This window comes from Dendrobates tinctorius, unplaced genomic scaffold, assembly GCF_039654945.1.
Source record: "Dendrobates tinctorius isolate UK_male_01 unplaced genomic scaffold, ASM3965494v1 ptg000032l, whole genome shotgun sequence".
NCBI classification, from domain to species: domain Eukaryota; kingdom Metazoa; phylum Chordata; class Amphibia; order Anura; family Dendrobatidae; genus Dendrobates; species Dendrobates tinctorius.
The window spans coordinates 20,954,639-20,975,530 of record NW_027361700.1 but is presented as its reverse complement, the minus strand read 5'-3'; the positions used below and the strand labels follow the sequence as shown (position 1 = coordinate 20,975,530).

At 43.0% G+C, this 20,892-nt stretch overlaps 1 protein-coding gene and 1 long non-coding RNA gene across 4 annotated transcripts in view; one reads left to right on the top strand and one right to left on the bottom strand.

The window, feature by feature from the left end:
* Window positions 1-313: 313 nt before the first annotated feature.
* Window positions 314-791, bottom strand: LOC141086687 (uncharacterized). Its single transcript, XR_012231637.1, has 3 exons — window positions 707-791; window positions 485-569; window positions 314-360 (listed from the first exon to the last, which is right to left on the bottom strand). It is a non-coding gene; the product is annotated as an uncharacterized lncRNA (long non-coding RNA).
* Window positions 792-8,224: 7,433 nt separating this feature from the next.
* The window catches only part of LOC141086486 (zinc-binding protein A33-like), a 38,789-nt gene continuing 26,121 nt past the window's right edge, over window positions 8,225-20,892 (top strand). Inside the window, exons 1-3 of one of the 3 annotated variants that reach the window (XM_073572578.1) lie at window positions 8,225-8,350; window positions 8,957-9,057; window positions 18,585-20,111. In XM_073572578.1, coding sequence (XP_073428679.1) covers window positions 9,007-9,057; window positions 18,585-19,604 — 1,071 coding nt within the window. In that variant the 5' untranslated portion in view covers window positions 8,225-8,350; window positions 8,957-9,006 and the 3' untranslated portion in view covers window positions 19,605-20,111. Of the gene's footprint in view, window positions 8,351-8,956; window positions 9,058-18,584; window positions 20,112-20,892 lie in introns of those variants that run through there. The other 2 variants (XM_073572577.1, XM_073572579.1) reach the window with 2 other exon arrangements.

Sequence of the window (20,892 nt, the reverse complement as noted above, 5' to 3'; positions counted from 1 at the left end):
TCAAAGACGGTCCTGTTATAAAACTTGTACAGACGCCGTATCAACTTCTCTTTGTTCTCATGAAAGTTGGTGACATATATGGATTTGGGAGAAGACAGATCTCTCAGGAAACAGTAATTGGTGGGACGCTCCTGTCTCCTGGTCACAGAACATCAGAGAGGATCACACATCAATACTGATTATATACTAAGGCCATACAAGACCTGCAGACACACAGATGACAATTTATGGGAGAAAATGCCAATAACAGCACCACCTAGCAACCAGATAACATGAACATGACCCAGATAATATTGTTATATAGGAATAATTACCTCGCTGTCTTCTCTTCTACAAAGCTGGATCGGGGAGAATTGTGCTCTGGAGAAAGGAAAAAATATCGTCATTTACTTATGTGTCGTTCAGTTTTCCTAATTAATAAAAAGTCTCATTTCTTATTTCACAGGAAGGAATTTATGATCCTTCAAGACACTTTATTACAGACCTGACTCTGTATTTAGCAGGTGGGAGCCGCAGCCGCTATCTTCATATCCAACGATAATTGGAGACCTTGGATTAAGTGGACGATACTGAAATAAAGAAACACAAAGACCCAAACATTGAGACTGAGGGAGACGCAGCGATATAGCGGTACAATCACAGAATGCGGCGTCCACCAATCTCTGCCAGACGCCCGGAGCCGCAGACAGCGCTGGAGAGCGCTCACCTGACGGAGATTCTCAACACTGCTGCCATCCTGTACGTCGGACGTAGAAACTCTGCGACATTTTTTATCAATCGGTAACTGGGAAAGGAAAAGAGAAATATAACTATATTTCTATAACTTGAAATTTCCATAAGTCACAATCACTGAGAATTCCAGGCCTGGAACTACTGCTGTGCACTGAAATATGGGCACTACTAAATGTACCACAGGGCGGTATTACACGTGTCACAGCATGGGCTCTGGTAAAGGAACACCCAGGAGGAAAAACTAAGACTAAATCATTTCATATCGATGACGCCACTCATCTGGTCAATAATGCCGCCATCCTCTATATCAGACTCGATAATAAAGCGACGTTTGCGCATATTTTTACACATTTTGCTCAACAGAAATAGCAAAACCTTCACTCCACAAACTCTAAAAACCCTCAAAGCCTGTGACAGCGAGCGGAACTTTCATCAGCTATTCATATTGTGACATCATAACTTGTGTGACATCAACATTCTAAGTAGAACACTGATGTGACATCACCAAGAGCATTACTTTTTTCCTCCCCTACTTCGAAGAGCCACAACTTTATTATTTTTCCATCAATATAGCCATATGAATGCTTGTTTTTGCGGGCGGAGTGGTACTTTTCAATGACACCATTCACTGTACCAGATAGCGCACTGGAAAATGGTGAAAAAAAATCCAAATGCGTTGAAAGTGCAAAAAAAAGTGCAATTTCACATTTGTTTTTTTCTATTTACCATGTTCACTATATGGTAAAACTGACTGGGCTTGTGTGGACACTGACAGTTGAGGCCCCTGCTGAAGAAATGTGTCTGGGCCCCCAGTCTTTTATGGCGACAAAGCTACAGATATATATATTGCCATACACACATACAGTACATATATACAGGGCCGGTTTTAGACAAATTGGGGCCATGAACAAAATTGAAAGTGGTGCCTCCATTCCTGAAATATTCCACCAACAACACTGTTAGTCCATGTCCATGTAAAACAAGTATGCGTTACACCGATATCGGTATCACCAGTGTTTTCAATCAGTGTGTCATCCAGGTGCCATCCATGTTTTTCCGGTAAGGTTACTGGAAATGAATTTAGAAAGCTTCTCACATATTTTCAATGTAAAACACGGACTGCACACGTACAGCACACGGACGGCATGTTTACACACAGGGCCGGTTTTAGGCAAAGTGGGGCCCTAGGCAAAAGTTTAAAATGGGGCCCCAAATGCTAACATATTGCACATGACACAGAAGCATTTCGGTTGTTGTTACATGCGCTGCGTTCAGGTCGCTAAACAAGTGTGATCGACAATATTGAAGTCATTCAACACTTGTTTCCTGGCCTCTTTACACCGACTGAGAAAGAATGATGGGAAAAGAACAATCATGTTATCAGCATATCTGCAGTTTTAAACGGGCAATGTGCTGCTGAGAACAATGATTTTTGTTCTGGCATAAACAAGCCAATCACTTGATGAATATGTAGCATTTTGCTTGTTTAGTATAATACACCCCATAGACCTTCATATATTATAATGTGCACCACAGTCCTCCATATTGTAAGATGCACACCCTATAGTCCTCCATATAATATAATGTGCCCCATAGTCCTCCACATAGTATAATACACTCCCCATAGTCCTCCATATAGTATAATACACTCCCCATAGTCCTCCATATAGTATAATACACTCCCTATAGTCCTCCATATATTAAAATACACTCTTCAGTCCTCCATATAGTATAACACACTGCTCAGTTCAGGGTTAGCTGGGCCAGGTGGCAGAGAGGCAAATGCCCCCCAGGCTGCTTCTCCAGCAGCTGTACAGCGCCGCACAGTAAATTGTGCGCGTGCACATGATGAAGTGGGGGTAAGTGGGACTGCACATGATGGAGTGGGGCTGCACATGATGAAGTGGAGCTGCACTTGATGAAGTGGGGGAGTGGGGCTGCACATGATGAAGTGGGGGGAGTGGGGCTCCACATGATGGAGTGGGGCTGCACATGATGGAGTGGGGCTGTACATGATGAAGGGAGAGTGGGGGTGCACATGAAGTGGAGATAAGGGAGACGGCACATTATGAAGGGGTAGTGGGGCTGCACGTGATGAAGTGGGGGGAGTGGGGCTGCACATGATGAAGTGGGGGGAGTGGGGCTGCACATGATAAAGTGGGGGTAAGGGTGACTGCACATGATGAATTGGGGGGTAAGAGGGACTGCCCATGAAGTGGGGCTAAGGGGGACTGCACATAATAAATTGGAGGGTAAGGGGGACTGCACATGAATTTGGGGGTAAGGGGGACTGCACATGATGAAGTGGGGGTAAGGGGGACTGCACATGATGAAGTGGGGGGTAAGGGGGAATGAACATGATGAAATAGGTGGGTAAGGAGGACTGCACATGATGAAATGGAAGGGGGATAGGGGGCTGCAAATCATGAAGGGGCACTGCAGATGAAGTGAGGGGGTGATAGGGGACTGCAATGAATGAAGTAAGGGGACTTCAAATTAAAGTGAGGGGGACTGCAAATGATGATGTGGGGGAGAGGACGGGGACTGCAAATGATGAATTCAGTGTGAGTGACGGGGCACACCAATTTAATTGAAGGTGGGGTGGGGAGAGCCAGTGATTAATTGAAGGTGGGGGGTGAGGAGTGCAAATGATGATCTAGAGGGAGAAAAAAATAATGAATTTTGAGGGTGGGGGCGAGTAAATGATATACTGAATGTGGAGGGAGAGCTGTTGATAGTGAATAGAGGGTGGGAGAGAAAGACATGACAATGAATTGGGGCAGGAGGGGCATGTAAATATAATGAATCGGGGTTAGGGTTAGAGCGGGAGGTACATAGTATCAGGAGTTGAGGATGAAGTGACTGGTAATAGAATCATAGAATCATAGAATCATAGAATCGTAGAGTTGGAAGGGACCTCCTGGGCCATCTGGTCCAACCCCCTGCTCAAAGCAGGATTCGCTAAATCATCCCAGTCAGATGTCTGTCCAGCCTCTGTTTGAAGACTTCCATTGAAGGAGAACTCACCACTTCTCGTGGCAGCCTGTTCCACTCATTGATCACTCTAACTGTCAAAAAGTTTTTTCTAATATCTAATCTGTGTCTCCTCCCATTCAGTTTCATCCCATTGCTTCTAGTCTTTCCTTGTGCAAATGAGAATAAAGTTGATCCTTCTACAATGTGACAGCCCTTTAGATATTTGTAGACAGCTATTAAGTCTCCTCTCAGTCTTCTCTTTTGCAAACTAAACATTCCCAAATCCTGCAACCTTTCCTCATAAGACAGGGTTTGCAGACCGGTCACCATTCTAGTCGCTCTTTTCTGAACTTGCTCCAGTTTGTTGATGTCTTTTTTAAAACGTGGTGCCCAAAACTGGACACAATATTCCAGATGAGGTCTGACCAAAGAGGAGTAGAGGGAAATAATGACTTCACGTGATCTAGACTGTATGCTTCTGTTAATACATCCTAGAATTGCATTTGCCTTTTTTGCTGCTGCATCACACTGTTGACTCATATTCAGTCTGTGATCTATTAGTATACCCAAGTCTTTTTCACATGTGCTGTCACTTAGCCCTATTCCTCCCATTCTATATATGCTTTTTTCATTTTTATTGCCCAGATGTAGTACTTTGCATTTCTCCCTGTTAAAAACCATTCTGTTAGTTGCTGCCCACTTCTCCAGTTTATTTAAATCTTTTTGAATCCTCTCTCTCTCTTCTCTAGTATTAGCTATCCCTCCTAGCTTTGTGTCATCAGCAAATTTAATCAGTTTACCCTCAATTCCTTCATCTAAATCGTTGATAAAGATGTTGAACAATACAGGGCCCAGGACAGAGCCCTGTGGTACTCCACTTGAGACATTCTTCCAACTGGATGTGCAGCCATTTACGACCACTCTTTGGGTCCAATCACTAAGCCAGTTATGAGTCCACCTAACAGTTGCCTTGTCCATTCCATACTTAGTCATTTTTTCAATAAGGATTGTATGAGAGACTTTGTCAAATGCTTTGCTGAAGTCAAGATGAATTGGGGGAAAGAGTACAGGTGCTACGGTAATTAATTTATATATTAAATGGAGAAAGTGGCTATTTATAGTTAGTGGGTGCACAGTGGTGGATTATAATTTATATTTGGAATGGTGGGTTGAATTATAACCAATTATATATTGATTGTGGGTGCACTTCTGTATTCAGATGTGTAATGTGGAAGAAAGGGAAAAACGTGGAGAATGTGCTCTGGAAGTGGTACTCTAGGTAGCTGTGTTATTTTATGCAGAGATGAGTCCTGGCTGGAAGAAGTGATGGCGGTCTGTGCTGGATGAAAAAGAAAAGCAAAGATGAAGGACTTCAGCTAGAGACGTCACTGTTGAGTCAGTGTGTTACCTGTACACTGACACTATACACTGTATACTATATACAGAGCTCCTGTGTATGTCACTGGCAGTGATCACTGTATTGCCTATACACTGACACTATATACAGAGCTGTGTATAATGTCACTGGTGATCCCTGTATTACCTGTACACAGACACTATATACAGAGCTCCTGTGTATAATGTCAACAGTGATCACTGAATTACCTGTACACTGACAGTAAATACAGAGTTCCTGTATACAATGGCACTTTGTATTGTGTTTTTTTTTTAATTAATGATCAGTATTGTAGTATTCAGTCACTATGTGGTGGTGATATGTGGTCTGGTCATGGTGTGACAATATTTGTCCCTTGTATGTGGTATTAATGGTTGTTTAAAAAAAAAATGTAAATGTATGTGACTCATTCCCTTAAAGAAAAAAAACATAAATATATATTTATTTTTAATAGTTTAGAGTAGGGCCCAGCCGAAAGAGTCTACCATGTTGTGGTATCAGCTTAAAAATTATTTTGGCCAGCAAAAAGCTGCTGGTTATGAATGTGATCTGGTGTTTGATGGGACCTGTTAATATCTGATCGGTGAGGATATGGTGGTGAAGTTGAGTTTTTCAAAGAGTGAGCGGTGGGACGGTGAACGCGGAGCTGGTGTGGAACCTGGCGGAGTCTCAAGGGAACCCGAAAATTTTGCCAGTATGGGGCCCCAAAATTCCTAGTGGAAGCCCTGGCCTGGGAGAAGACTAAGCTCGGTTCTGCTTCCATATTTGTGTAGTAAGCTCGGTTCTGCTCCCATATCTCTGTAGTAAGCTCGGTTCTGCTCCCATATCTCTGGAGTAAGCTCGGTTCTGCTCCCATATCTCTGTAGTAAGCTCGGTTCTGCTCCCATATCTCTGTAGTAAGCTCAATTCTGCTCCCATATCTCTGTAGTAAGCTCGGTTCTGCTCCCATACCTCTGTAGTAAGCTCAATTCTGCTCCCATACACCTCTGTATTAAGCTCAATTCTGCTCCCATATCTCTGTAGTAAGCTCGGTTCTGCTCCCATATCTCTGGAGTAAGCTCTGTTCTGCTCCCAAATCTCGTAAGTAAGCTCTGTTCTGCTCCCATATCTCTGTAGTAAGCTCCGTTCTGGTCTGATATATCTGTAGAAAGCTCAGTTCTGCCCCATATCTCTGGAGTAAGCTCTGTTCTGCTCCTATATCTCTGGAGTAAGCTCTGTTCTGCTCCCATATCTCTGTAGTATGCTCAATTCTGCGCCCATATCTCTGTAGTAAGCTCGGTTCTGCTCCCATATCTCTGGAGTATTCTCCGTTCTGATCTATATCTCTGTAGTAAGCTTGGTTCTGCTCCCATATCTCAGTTATAAGCTTGATTCTGCTCAATTATCTCTGTAGTAAGCTCGGTCCTGCTCTCTTATCTCTGTGGTAAGCTCTGTTCTGCTCCCATATTTCTGTAGAAAGCTCGGTTCTACGTCCATATCTCTGGAGTAAACTCCATTCTGCTCCCATGTCTCTGGAATAGGCTCCGTTCTGTCCCCAAATCTCTGGAGTAAGCTCCATTCTGCTCTCAAATCTTTGGAGTAAGCTCTGTTCTGCTCCCATATCTCTGGAGTAAGCTCTGTTCTGCTCCCATATTTCTGGAGTAAGCTCTGTTCTGCTCCCACATCTCTGTAGTAAGCTCGGTTCTGCTCCTATATCTCTGTAGTAAGCTCGATTCTGCTCCCATATCTCTGGAGTAAGCTTAGTTCTGCTCCCATATCTCTGGAGTAAGCTTGGTTCTGCTCCCATATCTATGCAGCAATGCAGCAAGCTCCTTAAGGGCATGTCACACTAAGCGATATCGCTAGCAATATCGCTATAACTAGTGACGTTATAGCGATATTGCTAGCGATATCGCTGTGTCTGATACTTACCTACAACCCGCTCCCCCGCTGGTTATCGCTGATCGCGCGAGAACGTCCAGGACTGTTAGCTTCCTGCGGCGCTTCCTGCTGTGACGACGAGCGACGCGTGGAGCCGGGCGGGAGGACACAGGATCGCCTGGTGTGACAGGTAAGTAGCGATCCCCGTCCCCAGCGATGTCGCTAGTGAGATCTGCCTGTGTGGCAGCTCACTAGCGACCACTTAGCGATGTACCAGTGATCCTGACCGTGTCATATCGCTGGTCGGGATCGCTGGTACATCGCTAAGTGTGACAGGGCCTTTACTGTTCCCATATCTATGTACCAGCCTGTTTTAAGGCCTGTTATCTCTGCTGCTTTAAAGCAATGGCCAGAGATAAGCAGCGAAAAGGAGGGCCACTGTCTTGTGATTACCCCCAGGCTGAAAAGTGCCAGCCAGCCCCTGGTATGATGGCCCCACATATATAGTATGATGGCCTCACTTATATACTATGATTGCCCCACTGCCCCCATATATAGTATGATGGCCTTACATATATAGTATGATGACCCCATTGCCTAATATATATATATTATTTATTACCTGATAATCTAAAAAACAAAAGATTATACACACCTATTCCTGATTCCCACCACTGCAGCCTCCATCTCCTCATCTATAGCTGGCCTACAGAGGCAGCGTGATGCAATTGCGTATTCGAGCCGCTCGTGTGGGTACACTTACGTTTTATAAACAGCAGGCTTATAGAGGTCTGTAGCTTTGCAGACAGATAGTAATAGAGCAGGGATCTTGTGTCTCGCTGATCTATCATGGGATTGAACTTTTTCTGCGTCATGCTGATGCTGACATAATTCGATGCCAGAGATGCATGGCCAGAGCACCGAATCTTTGACTCTAGCGATGCCAGGTTTACATTATGTTGCTCTCAGATGAGATGGCAAAAATCTGCTGACAGATTCCCTTTAACCACTGGTCTAGCTTTTTTTGTGATGGCCTTAGATATAGTCCCTGAGCTCAGTTTCCTCCCTGTCATATACAACTATGGAGCCATCTGTGATGATGTGCAGTCCTGTTTCTCACATGTAGACCACTATGTGGATGAGGGAGCTAACACACTGACACAAGTGTTTCTCTCCTCCTCCTCATCAGACCTTTGAGCAGCAAAGCAGAAACGAAACTTTGCAGACAGCAACATCATGAAAACTGAAAGTATTCTGTATTGGAAAGCAGTGTTGGGGATTTGCCTATACAGCCATTAGGGAGGCGGCCCTGGAACTGCTTTCTATGTGCAGTTTGCACAGGGTTTACATCCTGAAGGAAAGAATCACCTAGTGCCTGGACTTGTGGTATGTTCAATATTAGATGAGAAATCTTGCTTAAAAAATGCAATTGGCTTTTTATATACATGCTTGCATTGAGTACAAATGTAAAGATATTTTCTGCAATATAATTTTCTTCAATTTTGTTTTTTCGGTTGAGTTAGTGATGTTACCCAGCCGCCAATCTGAATGAGCTGAGATAGCCATGCCCTAATGCAGGCCGGGATTTACGGAGAGTTTCACAGCAGCTACAAATCGCAGGTTACTAGATTAGAAAAAAACATTGACAGTTTATTTAGTAATAAACTGGTTATTCCATCAGCCAACACCCTGAAAAGTCACCTGTTGATGTTGGTCATAGGCACTATATGCAAATTCTTTTGTACGACTGCAGTGACAGCGCCGAGTAGGCGTCTCGTGTCCGTGTAGAAGCTGTATTATTTCGGGACAATACTATGCATTTCGAAGGCAGTCTGTTCCTTTGTTAGGTACCACGTCAGGTGTTTACCAATGCCAAAGTCTAGCGAAAACGTCAAGGAGAAGCTCTTGTACAACTGCCAATAGAATTCGAGGCGTTGCTGATCTGAAAATAGAATCATATTTCTCATACGGCATGTTTTATATTGTTCTCAGAGGATACAGAAGGCAAAGCTGCCTTAGTACAGCAGATAACCAAAAGCATTATGGATTCTACAGTGGACACCCATCTCAAAATTTCAGAGGAGGATCACCAGGTACCAGTTCTCAATTTACTAATATTCTACATCAAATTGTACTTTCTATACTGTGTAAAGAAAATAACTCTTACCATTTAATACAACAAAACCATTGAATTTGTATTCTCAGGTGTTGAGATAAAATACTTATTAGAGAGCAGTGACGTAACTAGAGTCCAATGGTCCCCAATGCAAAATTTGGACCCTGGCCCTCATCTGCATGTTGGTCAGATGTAATGGCCTTTGTAGCATTCTAAATCCTATAAAGACATACATGTAGTAATGTCCACATCCTGTGCTAGTGACCTCCATCCTGATATAATGTCCCCATTCCCCATCCAGTAATAATGTGCCCCCCATCTTTTAATAATTCTCCAAGTTCCACTACTTTTCTCTAGCGCTTAAAAGAAAACATTCTTCTCACTCTCTGCTCCCATGACATATGGCGTCCCTTTCTGTAGATGACGCAGGAGACAGCAGCTGACTGTGACGTGTCTACAATGGGCAACGTCACTGCTATGGGGCGACGTCACTGCTCTGGTTGCATGTGACTGGCAGGCCGACGTAAGCTGATGGCCTCAGACTGGCCTATGGTGTATATTGTGGTGCAGAGACCCAGCGCTTCTCTGGGCGACAATAAATTTAATCTGAATGTGCGCCCTCGGCAAATTTCAGCTGAGATAGACACTGGCGTCCGCAGGCCCTCATCGTATATATATATATACTGTAGGAAGTTAGAATCATGTCAGGTAGGTACGACTGGCTAATAACAGAGACCGTGACACAATATTTGAAGTTCATAAACAAGACTACCAAAAGACTAATGAAGCAGCCTTTTCCATTTTAGGTAAAATCAAAATTAAAAGGGTTTTCCACTACTATACAACCTCTGTGCAACCTTTTCTCAAGTGAAAAAAAGTTTATCATCTATCCCCAAGATAGGTGATATCTCATAGATTGGGAGGGGTGCGACTGCTTTGACCTGCACCAACCTTTATAAAAGGGGACTTTTATACCCTTTAAGGTCTCCTTCACACGTCCGTATAATACCAGTACCAGAAAAAAAGAGTACCGGTATCATCATGTCATCAGTGTGACATACATTTTTCCCGGGAATTCCAAATCTTCTCCTATACTTTGCAATGTTAAACACAGACAGCACACGGATGCCATGTGTGTGCTGTACGTCGTGTATACCGACCCATAGACTTGTATTGGTCCTTGTCAGCTGTCCTGTGAGTTAAAAACTGACATGTCTCCGTGTGGTTTTCACAGACACACGGTCCGTGCAAACACGAACATGTGTGCAGCACCATAGATTATAATGGGTACGTGTAGCATCCGTGAAAAAAACATGCCACATGGACATGTGAAGGAGGCCTAAAACAGAGCAGTGATGCAGATGGTCGACCACCTCTCCATTCATTCCCTATTGGTTTGCTGTGAACTGCACTCCACTCTTGGAAAAACTCAACTTCTGCACCACGTCCTTATCAATGACTCATTAACAGTTCCCATTGAACACCATATCACATATATAGTGGGCAGCTTTTGTTTTGGCCAAAGATTTTGTAAGCCACCACAACAAGGTAGACTCTTTTGGCCGGGTCCTACTGTAAGCTATAAAAAATTTCTTAAAATACCCAATAATCTTTTTAGGTATATTTTTTTATTTATTTTTCTTTAAGGGAATTGTGTCACATACATTTTTTAATTAAGGAAATTAAGGAAAGAGAGCGCACATAGGGCGATAAAAGTGATTTTTTTTGGGTGACAATACACGGTTAGTGCACTCACCTTTTACAGGTTGTGAACAGTCACAACCCCTTGCAGAATGTGAAAGGAACCAGTGGTCACTGCAGACTCCCGTAGATACCAATGTCACAAAGGAGGAAGGAATTCTTTGGTCCTGAGGAAGTGGCAGTTCTGCCATGAAACGCATCAGCACAATAAAGTCATGAAGAATATTTCTGTCCTTGTGTGGTCAGCGCGGATGCATTGAAAAACCCAGTCTTTTTCTTCCTCCTTTGTGTCATACATTTTTTAAAATGATCAAAAATACCACATGCACGGGACAAATACCAACATACCATGACCAGACCACATATTACCACCACATAGTGACTGAATAATACCACAAACAAGGAATAAATACTGCCACACTACGATCAGACCACATATTACCACCACACAGCAGCCGAATAATAACAAATACACTGAACAAATAGCGCCACACCATAACTAGATCACATAGTGACCAAATAATACCACATACAAGGGTTAAATACTGTCACACCAGGACCAGACCACATGTTGCCTCCACATAGTGACCGAATTATAACACAAACAAGGAACAAATACCGCCACACCATGACCAGATCACATATTACTACCACATAGTGACCGAATAATACCACATACAAGGAATAAATACTGCCACACCACGATCAGACCACATATTACCACCACACAGCGGCCGAATAATAACACATACACTGAGCAAATACCGCCACACCATGACTAGATCACATAGTGACCAAATAATACCACATACAAGGGTTAAATACTGTCATACCAGGACCAGACCACATGTTGCCACCACATAGTTACTGAATTATACCACAAACAAGGAACCAATACCGCCATACCATGACCAGATCACATATTACTACCACATAGTGACCGAATAATACCACATACAAGGAACAAATACTCCCACACCACGATCAGACCACATATTACCACCACATAGCAACTGAATAATACCACATACACTGAACAAATACCGCCACACCATGACTAGATCACATAGTGACCAAATAATAACACATACAAGGGTTAAATACTGTCATACCAGGACCAGACCACATGTTGCCACCACATAGTGGCCGAATTATACCACAAACAAGGAACAAAAACGGTCGCACCATGACCAGATTGCATATTACTACCACATAGTGACTGAATGTTACTATACTGATCATTAATAAAAAAAGATACTAATATTTCTATAAGTGCCATTATACACAGGAGCTATATACATAGTATATAGTATCAGTGTACAGATAATACAGTGACTCATCAGTTACATTATACACATGAGCTCTGTCTATAGTGTACAGGTAATATAGTGATCACCAGTGACATTACACACAGGAGCTCTGTATATAGTGTCAGTGTACAGGTAATACAGGGAGCAGCAATGACATTATACACAGACGCTCTGTAGACAGTGTCAGTGTCCAGGTAATACCGGGATTACCAGTGACATTATACACAGGAGCTCTTTATATAGCGTCGGTCTACAGGTAAAACAGGAATCACGGGTCACATAATACACAGGAGCTCTGCATATAGTGTCAGTCTACAGGTAATATAGTGACTCACTAGTGACATTATACACAGGAGCTCTGTACATAGTATGTAGTGTATAGCGTAAGTGTACGGCTACACACTGACTCACCAGTGGCCACTCTAGTTGAAGCCCTTCATCTTCGCTTTTCTTCTTCATCCAGTGCAGACCGCCATCACTTCTTCTGGACAGGACTCATCTCTGCAGAAAATAACACACAATTATCTAGAGCACCACTTCCAGAGCACATTCTCCACTTTTTCCCCAACTTCTACACTACGCAGCTGAATATAGATGTGCAACCACCATTAATATATAATTAGTTATTATGCAACCCACCATTCCAAATATAAATTGTAATCCACCACTGTGCCCCCACTAACAATATACACTTTTCCCGACCAAATATATAAATTAGCCACTGTCATGTCCCTTAATACAATACCAGTCACACTTCTGCATACTCAACGCACCCCACTCTGTACCTCCTGCTCCCCTGATTAATTATATTTACATGCCCCCCTCCACCCCAATTCATTGTCATGTTCTTTCTCTCTCCCACCCCCATCCTCAATTTATCATCATTTGCTCTTTCCCACATTCAGTACATCATTTACTTTCCTTCCCCCCTCCCTCAATTTATCATTATCTGCTGCCACGTATCCCCAATTCATCATCATTCGCTGTCCTCCACCCTCCTCCTGCAATTCATTATCATTTACTGTCCCCATCCCCCCACTCTCAATACATCATTTACTCTTCCCACCCTCAATTCATTAACATTTGTTGTTCTCCACCCTCAATACATCATTATTGACTCTTAACCATCCACCCTCCCTCAAGTCATCATCATTTGCTGTTCCCCACCCTCCCAGTCCCAAATCATAATCATTTGCTCTCCCCCACCTTCAATACAACATAATTTAGTCTCCACCACCTTCAGTTCATCATCATTTGCTCTAGCCACCCCCACCTTCAGTACACCATTTGCTCTCCTCCACCCCAATTCATCATTATTCGTGCCCCCACCTCAATACATCATTGACTGTCCCCAGTTCCCTACCTTCGATAAATCATCATTTTCTCCTCTCCACACCCGTGTAATTCATTTTATTAAAATAAAAATAAGAAAGTTTTTCAAACTTACCTCTTATACAATCCCCTGTAGTTCCACTTCTGGTATCCAGGCATGCGTACATGCCGGTGACTATGCAATGGCATGACCGCGTAGGCACCCTCACCAGCACGTCAAAGAAGAGGCAGAAGGAGCTCCTTTGGAGCTACGCTGCCATTCTGATTTGACAGGCGTGGAGCTCCAGGAAAGCTCCCTGTAGTGAGATGTGTGCATAATACACTATTATATCTTGGGGCCCAGTGAGAAGAAGCAAAAGAGGGGGGCCTGGACTGGATCCTTGCCTTCCCCCTCTTTGCTTCTGCTCACTGGTCCAAATACACCAGTAAGGACAGTAATGCTCTGATGGAGGCCCTAGATACAGATGTCAGTAGGCTAAGAATCATAACTTCACTTCAGTATTTAGTATTTTAGTATTGACTTCAGCATTTAGGAGACGCAAATAAGTTTTTATGAATTTCTATTTTGGAAACGCTGGAAAATAGGAATGAATGTATTTATAGAACTGAACAGTAGCTGTTAAGGGTATGTGTCTCCTATGTATATCATCAAAGGTATTAAGAAAAAATCTATGAACATTCTCGTGTCTCGAAACCCAAGCTCCATCTAGGTTGAAGATGGACATAATTGTCTGATTTCTGTTCTGTTTTAAAATCCTGATGACACATTAAATACCTACTTGTATTTGCATCAGAAAGTCTGAAGAGAAAATTTATGCCATAAATCTCTAAAAAATGCATGTCCCATCTATCTCAACAATTAATCACTACATGGCGGCATGACCTCTCATAAAAATGAAAGGAAACGCACTGCACATGCCTTGCTATCTGCAACGTGGGGCCCTGTTCTGAAGGTATATGCTCATCTCAATAATGGACCTATCAAATATCGAACATTTATGACATACTGTAGCCTGCGTATATCTTTTAAACATACAAATTGGGACAACCCCACACTGAACTACACATTTTTTCTTTCTCAAATTTTGGATAAAAATTGAAAGAGAAAAAAAATGAATAAGGTTTAAGAATTTGGTCTGTTGCACATGTCACTAAGGCCAGGTTCACATAGCGTTAATGAAGTCCGCTCAACGCATAGCGTTGACGGACTGCATTAACGGTACTCACATAACGCAATCACGTTATGTGAGCGCGCTAGCGTAGATGCTTCATCTGCGCTAGCAGTGACGGACCCCCGGACGCTGCAGCCCGAGTCCGAGGGTCCGTCACAGAATGACGGCACATCGCTAGCGCATGCCGATTTATGGCATGCGCTAGCAATGCGCTCCTAATGGGAGTGAATGTCAGTGTTAACGGATTGCGTTACATCGCGTTATGCTGCGGTGTAACGCAATCCATTAAACGGGCTGCATTAACGCAGTGTGACCCCAGCCTAATCAACCAATAAACATTTGGTCCTTGATACCAGATTAGGCTTCATACTAGACAGACAAATATTAATATATTTCCATCTACTGGCTAACAAGGTGCAAAGATATATATCTTTCCTGTACTAGACAGATAGAGATTCAGTCTAGCACTTATCTGTGCAATGAGAGGAATGGAAGGAGGTGGGTTTTCTTAATGTCAGCTGCACTTGAGAAACCGCTCGGGGAGATCCTCTATGTGACCAGGTGATATAAAGCATCCTGAGGTGTAACTATAATAGGCACAGGGGTTACAATCGCACCTGAGCCCTAGAGACCCGGGAAGTCCAAGGGTCCATTTGCCCCATATGAAAAGGCTATTGCTATTAACCTCCTAGTGACTGAGACAATTTGGTACTTAATGACCAAGCCACTTTTTACAATTCTGACCACTTTCACTTTATGAGGTTATAGCTCTAGAATGCCTCAACGGATCCCACCGATTCTGAGACTGTTTTTTGTGACATATTGAACTTCATGTTAGTAGTAAAATTTCTTCGATTTGACTTGTGTTTATTTATGAAAAAATGCAAATTTGGCAAAACGTAGATGCACCGGTGAACTATGTCCCGGAACACAGAAATGGCAGCGAAATACTTCTGGGACATAGTACTTCCAGTGCATGCGAACTACTTTTTTCTGGCTTTGCCCGCAGTTGGGCATTTGCAAGTGGAGATTGCAATGCGCACGCACGAAATATGGACGAGAACTACGGAAATGACCTGAAATATTGCGTACAGCGGCCAAGGAGGGGTGGAGGGAAGGAGCAAAAACACCGCCCATCAGACCGGACCCAACTAATTTACATACAGTGCGAAAATGAGGTGACAGATTCCCATTAAGGGTTTGTAGGGGTTAAACGTTGACCAGCGATTTCTCATTTTTACAACAAAATTTACAAAACCATTTTTTTTTAGGAACCACGTCACATTTGAAGTGAGTTTGTGGGGTCAATATAACAGAAAATAACGAAAAGTAACACCATTCTAAAAACTGCACAGCTCAAGGTGCGCAAAACCACATTCAAGATTTATTAATCTTTAAGGTGCTTCATGAGAACTAAAGCAATGTGGAAGGAAAAAATATTACTTTTTTCCCCAAAAATTTACTTTGGAACCAAACTTTTTTTTATTTTCACAAGGGTATCAGGAGAAAATGGACCACAAAATTTGTTATGCAATTTCTCCTGAGTACGCTGATACCCCGTATGTGGGAGAAAGCCATTGTTTGGGCGCATGGCAGGGCTCAGAAGGGAGGGAGCACCGTTTGACTTTTTGAATGCAAAATTGGTTGGAATCAATGATGGCTGCCATGTCGCATTTGGAGACCCCTGATGTACCTAAACAGTGGAAACCCCCCAATTCTAACTCCAACCCTAACACAGCCCCAACCCCAACACACCCCTAACACTAATCCCAACTATAACCCTAACGCCAACACCACCCTAACGCCAACACCACAACCCTAACCCCAACACAACCCTAACCCCAACACAACCTTAACCCCAACACATCCCTAACCTCAACACAACCCTAACCCCTACCCTAGCCCCAACCCTAACTCAAACCCCACCCTAGCCCAACCCTAACCCTAACAGAAAAATTGAAAAATCTGACTTTTTTTTGTTTTCGCCGTTAAGAAAACCGACCCGAATCAAGTTCTCTGGGGTCTCGACTACCCATGGTAGCCGAGACCCTGGATATTTTCTGACGCTGTGGGGCACTATAACCTTGTTTCTCAGCGCCGTTAAAAAGTGGCACTGAGGAATAAGTACCCTTAACTGACACCGTTAAAAGGTGTATCGCCGGTCATTAAGGGGTTAAAGATCTGAGTTTTGGGAGGTTCCTGATGGAGACTCTCCATTGGGGCCCATAAGCTACTGAAGGCAGCCCCAAGAGAGAATTCATGGATGACAGGAGTTAATGTCAGACAGATACTTGCTGTTTCCCAGAAACTAGAGACCTCGAGAAAACAAAGAGGTTACCCACAATCTATTGATATAATTGCCTTGTAATGTTTTCATTTCCTGTTCTGTCCAGATGTCACCGTATGCCAGAATTCCAAGCGGAGGAAGTTCTCCGACCGCCATATTGGGACCCCCAAGTGATGGGTGTCTCAATATGGAAACTACTGCTGGTACCAACCTGTTGTGCGGTACCACCAGCGGAACGCCGTCGCACCACATACACACAGACACACACTCTATAAGCTGTACGCACCAGACACACAGTCACATTCACACTCTCACACTCAGTCACATACGCAGCCTCTTGCGCGGTACCACCAGCAGAACACCGTTGCAAACATGCAGCTGAATGATTCACTGACTGCCGCCATCTTTGTACAGGAGAAGCGCATGCGCAGTTTTAATGTGACCACCGCTTTCTGTCTGCACAAAGATGGCGGCGGTCTGATTTACTGCGCCTGCACGAATTACGCGCAGGTGCAGTGAATCATTTGGCTGATCCCGGCGGCAGATGCGCGACGTATCTACAGGCAGGGGAAGACGGTCACATTAAAGGGATTTTCCCACGAATGAAAGTTCATTTTAAAAATTGACTGTGTCTGACCATGTACGGAGCATACCACATCTCCTGTGCAGGTGAGGATGCAAAAGACAATACTGACATTACAGCAGGGGATCACAGTGGATTCATTTTGTGAAGTAAAATATTTCACTGACTGTTTTAAAAAATATTTTACCTCACAAAATGTATCCTCTGCGATCCCCTGCTGTAATGTCAGTATTGTCTTTTGCTACCTCCCCTTCCCAGGAGCTGTGGTATGTTCTGTACACGGTCAGACACAGACAATTTTTAAAATGAACTTTCGTTCATGGAAAACCACCTTTAAAAAGCAAATATCAACGTCAACATAAAAAAAATACCAAGAATATACCATCAAAGAAAAGGACAGCTATCCAAGTTACCGCAGAAACATGACAAGGGGGATAGCACATGGGGTAGAAAGGTCAAAGAAGAGAGCACAGACAGGAGAAGTCAGCACATGGGGAAAGAGAGAGTGCATAGGTGGGTGAGCACATGGGGGATTCTCAATGCTGCAAAGCCTGCCCCCATCGCGATGCGATAGCATTGGGCCTCCATCTAGTTACTACATATTAGGGTTGAGAAGATTGGTCACGTTTGAGGTGTAGTTACACTTTAGGTGAAATTTAGAATATAACTGCTCTCTTAAAAGGAACCTGTCACCAGTTTTTAAACTAGAAACCGAAACCGTGATGTGACATTATCTAGCATAACCACACCCCCACCACTGATTGGCAGCTGTCTGACTATGCACAGTGTACACAGAAAGCTTCCAATCAGTGGTGTGGGTGGGGTTATACAGATCTCAGAATTCAGAGAACTAGCAGATCTGCATCAGATAAAATAAAGATTTTATCAAAACTGCAGCAAGGAGCCCAATAAGCGATACATAGCTGGACTCATGTTCTCTGCCCATACATCATTTTGCTCTCAGATGGGGCAAAAACCTGGTGAGAAATTCCTTTTATAGCTCATAATTACATCAACATTATTTTGGACTAATAAATACATTATATATATATCAGAGACTCTCGATTGATATGGTAAAATGAAGCTTCCTAACAGGAAATTATGTCCTTCTCTGTGTAGACAAAGAGTGATGCACTTGTTACTGCAACCAGAATCAACGGTGAAGTCATTCAGCCAACACCAGAGGTGACGAAGCAATGCATAAGCAATATCAAACTCCAACTTTCTCATATGCAGATGTTGTCGTGGCAAACAGTCAGTAACATTCGCAACAATATTACCATGATGCAAAAGAACCATGTTCTATATTGCTCAAATCTTAGTAAAATCATCCGTGATTGTCATCACTTACTGGAAATGGAGGAAGAGATGATGGTGGCCGAAAGTAAGAAACAAGAAGACCAAACCATTCTGAGGTTGGAGGAGAAAGCATTACAACTGGTTCACCTTATGGAACATATTCAAAGTACAAAAGCAAAAGACCAACTCGGTGTCTTTGAAGATATGTTGAAGACTCTGGGTAGACCTGAAGAACTAGATGTAGCCGAGCCTCCTTTGCACCTCCGAACATCAAAACAGATGATGCATATGGTGAAACCAGTCCCAGAACCAATTCTCTTGGATCCTCAAACTGCTCATCCGAATCTTGCCTTGTCCCCAGACTTCAAACAAGTGAGATTTGCGCTAACTCCCCAAACGATAAAAGTAAATTCACAATGTTTTGAGCCAGGGTTATATGTTTTGGGGACTCCAGGATTTAAGTCCGGTCGGCACTACTGGGAAGTAAATGTAGGAAATAAAAGTAATTGGCTGATAGGTGTTGTCAAGGAGTCAGTGGAACGCAAGGGCTTATGGGATTTGAAGTCATCAAATGGCTATTGGATCTTACGTAAGCAAGGAGAAAATGTATATTATGGCATCGGAAACATTTGCGAGACGTTAAGATACAACTCTTCTCCTACGAGGATTGGAGTCTGCTTGGATTTGTTTCGAAGCCACATGATCTTTTACGATGCCGATACCACAGATATAATTTTTCAAATGTCTCTTTGTTTTGGTAAGGAGACACTGTTTCCTTTTTTCTGCCCTGGTTATCCTATGACAGAGGATGACTGGTGCCCACTAACTATTTGTGCCTAAGAAAATATGCATCAATTGTCATTTCATGCACCTGTTATTCCTAAAATTTCTAGATTATTGACTATAATTAGTCATGAATATATGATGATTAAATTCTCATTTGGCAAAGAGCTATTTTTCCTGACTCTACCATATAAATGAAGAGCGTTCATGTCTTTTCAATACAGACAGCAGAGAAAATAGATCCTGAACAACTCTGACAGCTTATTTTTGTAGAACAAGTGATCTCTATTATACAGTATGTCGGGTGGAGAGTAGAGAGGCCCTAATACACACTAGTTGGTCTTCCGATCCCTCCAATGACCTTGATTTGGCAAATCTTAATCTAAACTGTATGGAGGGCTAACCACAGCAGAGTCTGACCACATTGAGTAGCAGGACGGGAAGACATCCACAGACCCTTCATGATGAACCACCTGATATCCTTGTTATTTACTGTCTCCTATTTCTGCTTTAAAATAGTTGTCCGTATAATGTCCAAGTGGGCAATAAAATGTTTTCTTCTGGCTTGTGACTCTTAGTACAATTTTTCTCAATCTAAATATGATTTTAAAAAATAAATACAAGGCAGGTGAATGAGAAATGTCACGATGTGTCGGCTGCCTTGCGGTTTTCTTCTTCTCTGCTAGTTTAAAGGGAAGGTCTGACTTTTAACACTTTCTTATTTTTAGGTCTCAATTTCTATGCTAATCTATGTACATAATGCTGTACAAAATTTATGAATGTTGTCTAACAGCAGGCAAAACGATACCATCAAAAATACTAAAACTTGTTCTTAAACCCCTCATTAGTTCTGTAGCAATGACATCATGTATATTGTTCGAATGATCACTGCAGCCAATCACTGGCCTCAGCAGGCATATGTGGCCTCTGAGGCCAGAGATTGGCTGCAGTGGTCAAATGAAATATAATAGTGACATCGTTGCTGCAGGAAAATTGGAAGCACTGCAGCGGCAGTGGAACTGAAAGCTGATTTAGGCTGAGTTCACACGTGGTGTTTTTGCGGTGTTTTTTACCGCGCGATTTTGCAGCGAAAACGCGAAAAATAAGCATCCCATGCATTCCTATGGGATTCCGCAAAGCTGTGCTAATGCTGCGGTTTTTACCGTGGCGGAATTGCTTCGCGGTAAAACACGCAGCATGCTCATTAATTTTGCGGAATCGCAGCGATCCCGCACCCATAGGAATGCATTGTTCTGCTTACGTTCCGCATGTGGCTGTGCACACCATGCGAAAAGTAAGCAGAACATTTGCGGATGGTACCCACGGTCCGGAGGAGAGGAGACTG